Source organism: Corapipo altera, unplaced genomic scaffold, assembly GCF_003945725.1.
Source record: "Corapipo altera isolate COAL_440 unplaced genomic scaffold, ASM394572v1 169, whole genome shotgun sequence".
Classification (NCBI taxonomy): domain Eukaryota; kingdom Metazoa; phylum Chordata; class Aves; order Passeriformes; family Pipridae; genus Corapipo; species Corapipo altera.
Window position 1 is genome coordinate 1,364,055 of NW_020884946.1, and position 12,229 is coordinate 1,376,283.

The window sequence follows — 12,229 nt, forward strand, 5'->3', positions numbered from 1 at the left end:
GACTCAGGTCTGCTTCCCACAGCCAGACCCTGTCTCCGTGGCCATGCATTTTACCAAGAGAGAGCTTCAGAGGAGCTTCCCAGCTGGGACTCTCCAGAGGGGCAGGAACGCAACCAGAGCAACACCACAACACCCCCCGCCCAAACCACCATCACTGAAGCTCCTGGGTTACACTCCTAAATTGTTTTAAAACAGTTAGACCTGCAAGGATCCATCAAACTGCTAATTACCCCCCAAAAATAGGTGTCTGGACACCTGCCAAAGGACCAGCCTCTGACCACAACCTGGGCAAGTGCAGAGACTCTCCAGGGTTCAGGTTTTCCTTTGGATCTAGTTGCAGAGGGTGTCCCTGGCACTAGAAATGCTTTCTGCATCAAGCCACCTGTAAAAGTTAGACTAATAGCATTTAATTCCATGAAATAACATCTCCATGACAGCTTAATGGCCACAGCTGGAACCCAAGGGTAGCTGCTTTTGTGAAGAAATCAGGTTTTTCAGTTTTCTCTCCCTTTTCTGAGCTACTTCACAGCTCTCAGCAGGACTTGCATCATCCAGGAAACCACTGGGTCCATGTAAGGAAGAGATTTCTTCATCTCCTGTCTGGTCAAAGGGGGTGGATGACAAAGCGCCAAAACAGTAACCAAAAAAAAAAAAAAGGGCACAAAGTGTGAACAGCTCAGGGTGAGCAGTTTGAATTGTTTTACCTCTACAATTAACTCATTTTGACGCCTGTTTTATTGCCTTCCCACAGACAATCATGTCCTCAAGTGCTCTCAAGAACCAAGCAACCACCTCTCACCTTGCCCATTGAAGTATCCCCTAGAACTAAAAACCTCAAAGCAGGAGGGCCCCTGATCTCCCCACACTCCCAGGAGAATCCCTGTCCTATCAAACTCTCTCCTCAGATTTGTTCCCAACAAACAAGGTAACAAAGCACCCAATCCCCCCTCCCAAAATTACGTCCACCACAGACTCCCATCCAGGAGGCAGATTCAGGGCAAATGGAGATACTCTGCACATGGATTTGCCACAAAATCCAGTGTTTCTGACTATTTATCTCCCTTGTACTTCCTGATTTTTCCCAAAGATAACACAACAGAACCACACTTTGAATGATGGCTTGCTGGGGATTTCTTGCATTTTTTAAAATCTCAGTACCTTTTCTTGAAAGCAAAAACTTGCTCTGCAGTTGGCAAGCTCCCCAGTTTGCCTCTTCTCAAGCTGGTGCCTCCTCCTCTGCCCAAAAACAAAGTACATTGGGTGCAGCCTGATGCTCATTTCGGGGAGGGGAGAGGTGGAAACCTCACCTGAGTCATCCACATTCACTTAAAAGAAGAGAGCAGGAACACCTTGAATAATAGCATCCCTTTATTTGCTGACACCATTACAAAAACTGATTACATTAGCAACCAAAAAAAAAAAAAAAAAAAAAAGGAGTGTTTACTTGAGGTTGAAGTCAGAGGCAGCTAATCCCAAAAATGTAATTAAGTAAAACAGTGTACAACATCAGTATTAAAATGTCATATCCCACTGGTGACTTTACCACGTTGGAGTTTTCTGAACAAGTTTTATTGAGCAAAATAAGACAAAAGATTATGTGTTTACTGTCTCTCCAGGAATGTAAAGGTCTAATTATCCAAACAGGTTTGTTTTTATTATAAAACTAAACTCTGGAGGTGTCTACAGAGTTGGGTTTTTTTCTTTAAATCAGTAGTCTAACAAGGATTAGAAAAGACAAAACTCTGTTCAGTGTTTCTGACGAAGTAGAAAGGGTGAAAACATAAATAAGGCTTTAATTTGGCAAAATATAATACAATGCCTTCTGCTATCCTCAAATTAACGATTCCCCCGTGACTTCACTCTGCAAGAGAAACAAAAACACCACATCAGACTAGCAGTTTCCAAACAAATCCACACCTTGACAGCATTTTGTTGGTGTTGGCCAACACCAATCTCAGAGGAACAAGCCAGGATGGTGGAGACTGAGCAAGAACAGCCTCCCAGAGCAGAGTCAGGGTGCAGGAAGCCCCTTCCTCCCACCTGCACCAAGCCCATCCTATAAGGAGTCCTGTAAGACTGGGCTCATCCCACCCTGAACCCCATCACCCTCAAGACCAGCTCTGCTGTCAGTGCTGTGTCACAGCAGCAGGAGCATAAAAAATACCTAAATCAGGGATAAAACAAGTCCCCATCCTCAGCAGATGAGAGGGAGCTCTGACACTCCTTGTAGCAGCTCATTCAGCACCAAGGCCTTGCTCCCTCTCAACCCAAACACTTCACGTTAAGACCTGGACCACAACCTGCATGAGCTGCCTGAGGAAGCTTAGGGTTGAGTTTATCCAGACTTGACATTTAAGAAGTTTACCAGCATGATGCAGCCAACCACAAAGGCCCATGTTTCCAAACTGGCTGTATTTGAAAATAAAAGCCTTGTCCATGTGCCTGTCATTGGATGAAGAGTTCATGCCAGACTGATGCTTCAGGATACTCATATCCCCCTGACCACTGTGAGCCAGTGCTGGTAGCTCAGTGAAAGCCCAGTGGGTTACTTTAATATCCTCCATCCCAAAGCAATCAAGAGCATGGAAGTGTAGACAGTTTGCTGGGATGAAGGAAACAAGGCACAGACTCTGGGAGCACAAAACCTCAGGTGACTTGCTGCATGAAGCAGCAGGTGGTAAAAGGGAGGGGGATACAAGATTAGTCCCAGCTAACTGATGTGTGGATCCATGGAGGAACAAATCCAGGGCCTACCAGAAGCTTTTCATGATTTGCACATAGAATTTAAATTAGATATGAGGAAAAAATTTTTCACTGAAAGCATTGTCAGGGTCAAGCTTTGGAACAGCAGGGCAGCGCTGGAATCACCATTCCTGGAGGGATTTAAAAGATGTGTGGATGTGTCACTTGGTATGATATGGTTTAGTGGTGGCCTTGGCAGTGCTGGTTTAGAGGTTGGACTCCATGGTCTTACAGGGCTTTTCCAACCTCAATAATTCAACGATTCCACGCTATTATTCTGAAAAGCCTCATATTTTGACACCAGACTTGTTAAATTTGAACAAGGTCCCACCACCACAGACCAGTGGCCTTCCCAACAGCCACCCACCAGTTCAGCTGGCTGCACCCACCTGCTCTCTGGTAGTGTTCTCATCCCTTTGACAGCATTTGGCTTATTGACACGAGCAGCTTCTTGAGATGACCTACATCCTGGTTAAGATTCACCGCCACATTTAGTCTTTTATCAGTCAATTCCTGGAAGAAGGGGAAAAAAAAGAAATCATTAAAAACTCATTTACAATCTAATTACCACGAAAGCCTAGAATTAGATCCTCTGTATAAAATTACAAACTCGTCGTGCAGATGGGAACAATTCTTGTAAGTCAAGAGGGTTATGGCCACGTTTAATGACAACATGGTTCAAAGTCAAGAAGCCCTTTCCTGTTCCAGGGAATTACCTGCATGCAGAGAATGTCAGTGAGAGCATTGCTGACCTCCAGCTCCCACCCTGCCTGTCTAGGACTTCATTAACTGCTTCCAGGAATTGTGCTTGTATCCACAGCTGACCCAGCCTCGGAGGTTATTACCCCACATCCCCACAAGCCTGGCTGAACCCCCCACAGACTGGAGCACGTGGTTTGTAACACAGGCTGGGGTGCACCCAGGGGGAGGGATGACTTCTGACCCCACAGCTGGAACAACAAGGCTCCTGGACCACCAAGGAGGGGGTCTGATTGAGGATCTGTGGGATGGTGTCCTCAGCAGTATGTAATACCCAAGCACAACGCAGCTCCAGCTGTGGAACACCATGTGGAGCAGCTGGAGACACACACCCTTCCCCACCCACACAGCTCCTGCTCGGGCTCAGGACATGGGCTGCTGCCCACCAGCTATCCCATGGATTCACCCCCTGCTCTGAGCCCCTGGGAAATGCCCACTTGCCAGTGACTTGGATGAAGGCTTAACAAAGCAGTCTAAGCACCAGTCAAAACAGAAAAGGAAAAAGGAAAGCTACCACGAGCCGAAAAGCTTTTTCCTGTGCTGAAATGAAAGTGCTGAGCTTGTGTTTTTAAACAAAAATAAATCCCTTTTTTATTTTTCCAGGAGTTCAACAGTTTATTAATCAGGAAGTGTCACAACTCAAGATGGACTCTTCCCCTCCTGCTTCCCTGCCTGTCAGCCTTGCTGGAGCCAACAGTGCTGTGTAATCCCCGTTTTATTGCCTTTATTGATTAACTCCTCCAGAGACGCACCGAGCACTCCACAACCAAAACACACCTTGCTTGCTCCTCACTCAGCTCAGAACACAGACATGCAGATAACCTGCAGGAGAGCTTTTCCTGGAAATTTAACAGTTCAAAATAAGCAGCTCTGCCTTGGTGTCAGCAATGCAGAGGTACCCAGTACCCAACAAGAGCACAGAGGCGTTTCCAGGCGCCGGCATCGGCCAACCCTGCTCTGACTGAACCAGTGCTACCACCAGAATGAGACTGATGCATTATGTGGTTGCAAATCTCTCCCCAGAGTTCCAGGGAAATTAGAGGGAGTTCAGAGAGAGCCATTTTCCCTGCTCCCATTTGGCTGGAAATGCAGAGTGAGCAGTAAATCAAACTCAAGCACCTGCACCGTTACAGAAATGACTCTGGGCTCAGACACAGGAACAAAACAATCCACAGCAAAGCTCTTACTGAGTACAACTGGTGAACATCTCCTACTGTAAAAAATCATTGGGATCTGTGTTAGGGTAGCCTTAGCCTGTTTTACCCTTGTTGAAGATCAGGCCTGCCGAGGCTGAGACTTGGCTTAGTGATCTCATCCAGACTGAGGGGAGCAGAAAGGCAAAGGCAATTAGCAGCCCAGCAGACAACTGAATCCAGCACTGACCAACACTGCCAGGGATGAGGGTGCCTGTGCATTGGCACTGGAACCATGGGCAACGAAGGAGCCTCTCAGTCCACTCTCAGCTCCATCTCTGGGAAGAGCTTTTCCCTCCCTTACTCCCTCTTGCTTCTTTTGTGATCTCACTAATCTCAGGCACTGTTTACTCATAAATTATAGACACATCCCCAACCCTCCTGGGGCCAATCCTGAGTAGCTCCCAGTGGATTTGGGCTCACTACAGTCACACTGAAGCTCCTGCTAACATAAGAGTGCACAGCTGCCTTAGGCAGCCATTGCTATGCCCCAGGCCCCTGCTTGCCATGACTCAAGGGAAACAGGAGAAATTTAGGTTAAATATATGGAAGAAATCATTCCCTGTGAGGGTAGCGAGACACTGGCACAGGTTGCCCAGAGAAGCATGGATGTTCCTTCCCTGGAAGTGTTCAAAGCCAGTTTGGATGGGGCTTGGAGCAACCTTGGATCGTGGAAGGTGTCCCTGCCCGTGACAGGGGGTTTGGAACTAGATGAGCTTTATGGTCCCTTCCAACCCAAACCATCCTGGGATTCTATGATTCCATCTTTTTGGGATATGAGGATGAAGAGGAAAAGGATAGCAGTGGGGAAGGCCCTGTGATCACAGACTCAGTAGCCAAGACAAGTGCTGAACTGTCTGGACAGATTCCCCTCCACTGTTCCACACATATGGCATTTCCAGTTTCCAATGATGGAATGTTTTACACTGAGATTTGGGGGGGAAAAGCATGTTAGAATCCATATAAGCCTCCAAATAAGCTCAGTGCCTAAGCAAGCTGCTGAATTTAAATGACTTCCTTAAAGCACACTAAAAGGCCCCCTTTAGTCATCAGCTGGTCCCATAAGTGACAAAGCAGCTGATTAGAAAACCCAAATGGTCTATTTTTAAATTGAAAGAAAAGGAGTCTAAAGAAAACACTCTGAGTGTGTTTGAGGGTTTATGCAAGTATCATTTCTCAATTTTGTGGGCTGGTTCCAGTACCCAGAAGGAACAAATATGCTCATTTTCGAGCATGTGTTTTCAGGTCCTTCGTAAAAAAAGAGGCACTGTTGCTAGGTGGAAGTGGTTGGAAGACTTTCTTTTTTGATCTCAGAGCTATTTTCAGCTGGGTTTTTAGGCTTCTGGGGAGACAGTTTCCTTTTTTCCCCCCCTCAAAAAAAAAAAAAAAATCAAACCCAAAAAGGTAGCAAAAAAAGGCTTGGAGAAAAGATAAAGTAAATGTTCTAATTCCAGCCTCTGCCAATGGCTACCTGTCAAGAGCGCTGCTTAGACAATTAACGTATTTTTACTAATGAAGACTTAATTATAGGTTTCTTAGGACTGTTTTTCCACACTCCTTTTCAGAATAAAGCCACGGATATTCTGGCAGAAAACCTGGGTTCCACAACGTGCCCACAAGAGCTGAAGAGAAGGAAGAGAAGCAACGCGAGAGCCAGAGGGGTTACCTGAGTTAAGGCCAAAGCAATGAAGTCAAACGAGCAAATCTGGGGCACCACAGGGCACATCTAATGACACCTGGCCCAGGAGGGCTCACCAGAGTCACCAGCCACACGTGCCATGGTTGATGGCATTGCTGTTCCCATGTACCACATGGATAAGCCATAAAGGCACAGCAGAGCTGGGACTGGTTTGAGGAGGGATTCTCTCCAGCCTGCTGGACACAGAGCACCTGATTGTCACCAAAATCCCCTCATCTTCTGCTGAAGGGCTCAGCAGACCTACCATCCTCCTGGGAACCAGCTCACAGGGTTGGGACATCCGAGGCCTCACAGGCCCAGCTGCAACCCTGGCTTGAACACGGTGAGCCGACACAAAAGTCCATCAGCATCAACTGATTACTCTGGAAAAGCCATTTCATTCCTGCTAATGACTACAAAGGCTTTCCCACAGTACTCCTCAGAGGACCCAGAGCTTCCTCCTGCAGCTGATGAAGCCACTTACTTTCAGCAGCCAAAAGGAGTCGATATAAATTATTTGTCCTATCAGCAAACGCTCCTCTCCCCCTCAGACGACAGCGTTTCCTTCCACTCTATCCATCAGAAGGAAATGGGTAATGAGTTCCACTGACACCACTTAGCTGTGTAAAACGTGCTGGGAGAGCATCTGCTTTAGCCTTCCCTTCCCAAGTGCCTCCTGGAAAGCTGTTCCGAAGCTATTTTGAAGCTGGTGTAAAAGCTCTTGTTTCCAGAGATGGAGAACGCCAGTGAAAAAGCCACAGCTCCATCACCTCTACAGGTGGTGCCTTTTTAGGATCAATATACTAATCATCCACACTAACAGCAACCCACAAGCTCAGATGAATTACCTGCAAGCATGAAAACAGGCCACCCCAGAGAGAATCCACCAAATTCCACACCCTAAAACTGCACTGCCATTGCTGGAGGATATAGGAGCAACAGCAGTCTAGAAAGTCACCCACCCAACAGCATGAGGCAGAACTCAGGTCTGTTCCTTCCTGAAGCTCAGGAAAGCAAGATTTTGCTGCTGGACCACATCAACAAACACCATTCGTGTTGCTGCTGGACCACAACACGAATTCCCAGGAGCCAGGACCAGCCAAAGTTGAATTCTGGCCAGAAGGAACCATGTTCTAGCAAGAGACAACCTTGGTGTTATTGGTCATTCAGAACTGCCTCTCTCTGGTGTTACAGATGTCAGCAAGGGCCAACCCAACAGTGAGTATTCTAAGCTCATTTAGCCATCAGCAGATTTATTTTTAGCTTCCTCTTTCCCTTCTCAAGTCTGGGGATCTTCCCACTGTTGCCCACACCAAATCAAGAATCCATCAAAAGCCCGGACTTTATGTAGAGAATCTCTCCTCTCCCTCCTCACAGATTTGAGCCACCGGAAAGGGGTCACAATGCAAATGACAGCAGAACTCCCAATGTATCCTTGGGATACAGCTCTAGGACACCACCCTGGCAAGGACTGGAAGCTTCATCAAGCCCTAATTTCCCCACCAGCAACACACAACCTGTTCCCTTGCTGGACCTCACTTCCCAAAGTTCCCACTTTGCATGGGATTTGTGTCGCCCCTGAGCAGAGGCTCAAAGAAACACTCACCGACTCTGTGCAAACGTCGCTGTTTTCAATAACATTGGCATCCCCAAAAACTTTTCCAATTTCTCTCTCAAGAGCTGCCAAAGACTCCTGGGCCTGTAAAGGGAAACAAAAAAAAAGTTAAAAAAGAAAAGAAGAAAGGAAAAAAAACAGGGAAGGCACAACAATTAGCAAAGCCTGAAAAGCAACCCCCTCATCTCCCTGAGAGCACCAGAGACACAGGAAATCACTGTTCAGGAGAAAATCTGTTTTATGCCAGATTTGCTCAAGGGACCAACACATTTGCCAAGACTGACATGTCTCCTTACAATCAGCATGTTGCATGTCAGCCTGCCTGCATCTGAGAGCGATTCTACAGGGAAGCTTTAAGAGTCTCATGTCAAGTTATTAGGTAAAAATTGTGCAGCAAAATTTTTTTTCCAAGAGTAGAAGTTCAGGCAGGTCTCAAAAATCCTAATCATAGATGTGTATTTATGTAGAATATACCATGAACAGCAGCACAGCTCACTTCATATGTCAACACCCAACGTAATTTGTCCTGAGCAAAATTTTAAATTCCTTATTTAAAATTTAGGTTACCTGTAGCTTCTCACCTCCTGGCAGTGCTTTTGTGATCACCTATCCCTGCCCCAGGACAAGGCATGCCCCACCAACAGCATTCCCCACTCCAGTCTTGCAAGAACTCATCCCAATTTCCATACTATGTGAAGGAAACAAGGTGTTCCAGAGTCTGGAGCCAGAGCCCAGCCACTCCACAGGCTGTTCTTGTCTCCATTTATCAACTTTCCATGAGAGCTTTGTTTCTGGGGTGACAGACAGCACTGAGACCTCTCATGCTTAAAGGTTGTCCACTCCAATCCATCTCCTAAGAGCAGTCATTGAGGAAGAGCAGAGGAAACCCACCTGCCTGTCTGATCACACTTGCACAGAACTAACTTCTAAGATTTGGAGTCTTCTGGGTTATAGTTGACGTGTAACCACATGTCAGTGGGCTGATGGCTTGTAAGCCAACTTGTAACCCTCTGCCACTTGAAACTGGATTTAAAAGCCTCAGGCTGTGCTGTGGGTGGAGGGCTGTGGGATGAGCTTTTTGTTAGGCTGGCTTTCTTTTAAATAAAGAATTATTTGTCAGCCCCAAATCACCACTTGTTCCCACTGGCATAAAATTATCATGAACAAGGGAGTCTTTCAGGAAGGATAACTAAACAGAGCTGTTGGTTGTAGTTTTATCATTTCTACAGACATGCAGGTATCTTGCATGAGCTCTTACACCCACAGTCACAGTGGAGCAAGACACCCCACCAGGCAGGCAGTTCCCTCAAGCTGCTCAAATCACTTTTTCCAGCACAGGAAAACTACAGGTCTTGAGAGTTTTTGATAAAATTTGTATCTGCAACTGTTAAGGGTCTCTGCTTACCTTGGGCAAGTCACCAGCCACCTTCTGTCTCTCGTTTTGATCAACTTTGAGTTTCGATAGTGTTTCGTTTAGCTGCGTTTTCAGCTGCAAAACAGTAACAAAGAAACTCAGTTTCCCCTCACACACACGCACACATTTCATCTTTCTGTCCCACGGATTAACCCAGTGCACATGGACTGCAAAGGGAGTAAGATTACTGACAACTACTGCACACACTGGATTAGTGGACATGTATGATGAGGTTTACAAGGACAGTCAAGGAAGAGAGACTCCATCTGTGAAGGTAAACGGAAAGAACGGAAACTACAGAAGAAAAGACACGGTCGGCATCGGCTTTGTTGGGAGTGGTTTCAACTTTTAAACTACATTGCCAGGAGGAACATTAGCAACCCTGACAGTGCATAAGCCCTCTCTAGCACGCTTATCACAGAAGTCAGCCCAGACTCCAACTTAATTCACAGCAAACATGCAAAAAATGTAGATTGTCATCTTCCTAGTTCAGGCTAAACAGTCTCTTTACTGCTGAATAAACTAAAAAGCTCTACTTGTCATCTTAATAAAGCACCACTTACTACAACTATGTTGACTTAACCAATCTGTTAACGTCACATCAAGGCATGAATCACTGACAGGGGGGATATTAAGTTGTCGATTTGTGTTTAGATTCAATCCAAAAAAGTGAAACTATTTCAGTCAAGAAGGATGAATGCTCCGCACTGGCTGCCCTTAAACTGCAGCCTTCCAAAGGATAAACATTTTTTAAAGGATATTTTGATTGCACTACAACACAGCACACAGAACCAGCCACAGCACTTGAGGCTTGAGCCTCAAACAGGAGTGTTAACAAGGAGCTCGAGTGCCAATTTTGTTGGATTTGTGCCTCTGAAGTGAGCTGTGCTAATGTTCACTATTCCTGCTGTCAATCTTCTTGGGAGCCAGCAGGAGATTAAAGAAGGGAACAAAAGGCTACTCAGAGCCCTGAATTCTCACTAATTCCAAACCTGCACATTATATTTGTCTCACCCTTGGAAGGTTTCCCCCTTTGGAGCACCCTGGACTGGTGAATGCTGGCTTTCTACATTTTGGAGAAGCACTGTTGAGCTCCTCTGCAGTTTGAGCTTATCTCCTTGCTCACTCTATAAGCAGAGGGAAACCTATTCTGAAATCCCATCATTTCTATTCCTCAGCCTCCTGCAAAAACCACTCACACCCACTGGACAGCATTCCTGAGCCATTTGCATGCAGGTAGTTGTTCACCACCTCCTCACAGCCCCATCAGATTGCACTCGAGCTGCCCTAGCAGGGAGCTCAGCTTTTTAAGCTTTTGTTGTGTACAGACATAATAAATTGTTGCCTCTTATATTCAAGAGGTTGGCGTTTACTGATTAACTCCAAGATATGCATTCAATTCCCATTTCCCTTGCTTTCAAAAGGAGAGGCTCTGGTTGCTGAGGTAAGAAGACTGTTCACTTAAGCAGATTGTTGCTGTGGTGGTGGTTTTTTTCTAAATAAACCCTGTTTTAACCCAGTCACATCAATGGCAGCACCCTGGTGTGATCAGCTCCACCTGTGGAGACAGGTTCTCCCAACCACCCACTCTAAGACCCACAGACATGGCGACAGTGACAACTTTCCCCAATTCTGGCTCAAAAAGCAAGAAAAAACTGTTCAAACACAAGCAGAGGAAGGATCTGACTGCTCCTGCAGCCTTAAAAACCACATCAGTGAAACAAGGGAGAAGGGGAAGGGCTCAGACTGGAAAACCATGCATCCTTGGGTCTATCCTCGGTTAATCCAAGTCCTTCTTGAGAAAGCTGGTATAGGAGCATTATTGGCTGGAAGCATTTCTAGCCAAACACGCTGTTTCACATGCAAGCACCAAGCCAGCACAGCTATTCAGCCACAGCAGGATGTCAGCAGCTGAATGGCTGGGTACTCTGAATTAATCTAACATTGGGTTTGGCCAATTTCTGTACATACAGAGCAGGATGGAAAAGGCTCTGTGCAGTCAGAACACAGATACCACAGTTGCATCCTCAAAAGCTTGGGGGAAAAAAAAAAAAAACAGAGAATAATCCTCAAGTTAAGAGAGCACCACTTTTGTTGCTCCATTACATTTGCTGTTGCATATGCCTACACTGCAAATCTTCTCAAGAAGTTTCAGGAACGAAAGTCTTACAGACTTTGGGGAAAAAAGTCTTAAGAACCAGACATGCTATTGTTAGGAGCAGAGAAGAGAGACAAATTGTAAAAAGTCAGACTACATAAATGATTTCAATGGACAAAAATACCAAGCTGAAGAGGTTAGCAGAACAGACAGGATTTGAAATAAGTCTCCGCTTCATACGTATGCTGGGAGCCTGGTTTGTGCCCAACGGAGAACAAGCTTCTTACCAAATTTAACTCTTCATTCTGTCTTACTGCTTCAGAATATGAATCATCAAGTTTTTTCTGCAATTCAGTCAAGAGATCTTTGAGCTGAAATGAAGTTTAGAGTTTTAGGATTTGTCTCCTTAGGATGCCCCCTTCTCTTCTGCTCAGTTGTTAGTGTGCCGCTCTACCCTAAGGTCACAAGCTTACAAACTCCTCAGCCACAGGGGCTAAGCACTGGGTTAGTTTGCCAGCCAACTGGGAACCAAAAGAAATTAAAAAAAAACAAAACAAAACAAAACAAAAGAACAGCTTGGACAATTAAGTTTACCTCTCTGACTTCTGAAACATAAGTAGATCGTTCTATTTCTGCCTTTTCTAGTTCACTTTCCAAATGTTCTCTCTCTTTTTTAAGCTGGAAACAGAAAAACAGAGTTAAAACAGATGTTTCCAATGCTTTCTCGCAG

The 12,229-nt window shown here is 45.7% G+C and overlaps 1 protein-coding gene across 8 annotated transcripts in view; it reads right to left on the reverse strand.

Annotated features, from left to right (window-relative positions):
- Positions 1 to 1,443: 1,443 nt before the first annotated feature.
- The window catches only part of KTN1 (kinectin 1), a 53,493-nt gene continuing 42,707 nt past the window's right edge, over positions 1,444 to 12,229 (reverse strand). For 5 of the 8 annotated variants that reach the window (XM_027662515.1, XM_027662521.1, XM_027662516.1 and 2 more), the window contains 6 exons: positions 12,094 to 12,177; positions 11,787 to 11,870; positions 9,393 to 9,476; positions 7,979 to 8,071; positions 3,132 to 3,255; positions 1,444 to 1,861 (listed from right to left, as the gene is read on the reverse strand). In XM_027662515.1, the coding sequence (XP_027518316.1) occupies positions 3,151 to 3,255; positions 7,979 to 8,071; positions 9,393 to 9,476; positions 11,787 to 11,870; positions 12,094 to 12,177 (450 nt within the window). In that variant the 3' untranslated portion in view covers positions 1,444 to 1,861; positions 3,132 to 3,150. The remainder of the gene's footprint in view (positions 1,862 to 3,131; positions 3,256 to 7,978; positions 8,072 to 9,392; positions 9,477 to 11,786; positions 11,871 to 12,093; positions 12,178 to 12,229) is intronic. The other 3 variants (XM_027662523.1, XM_027662522.1, XM_027662518.1) reach the window with 1 other exon arrangement.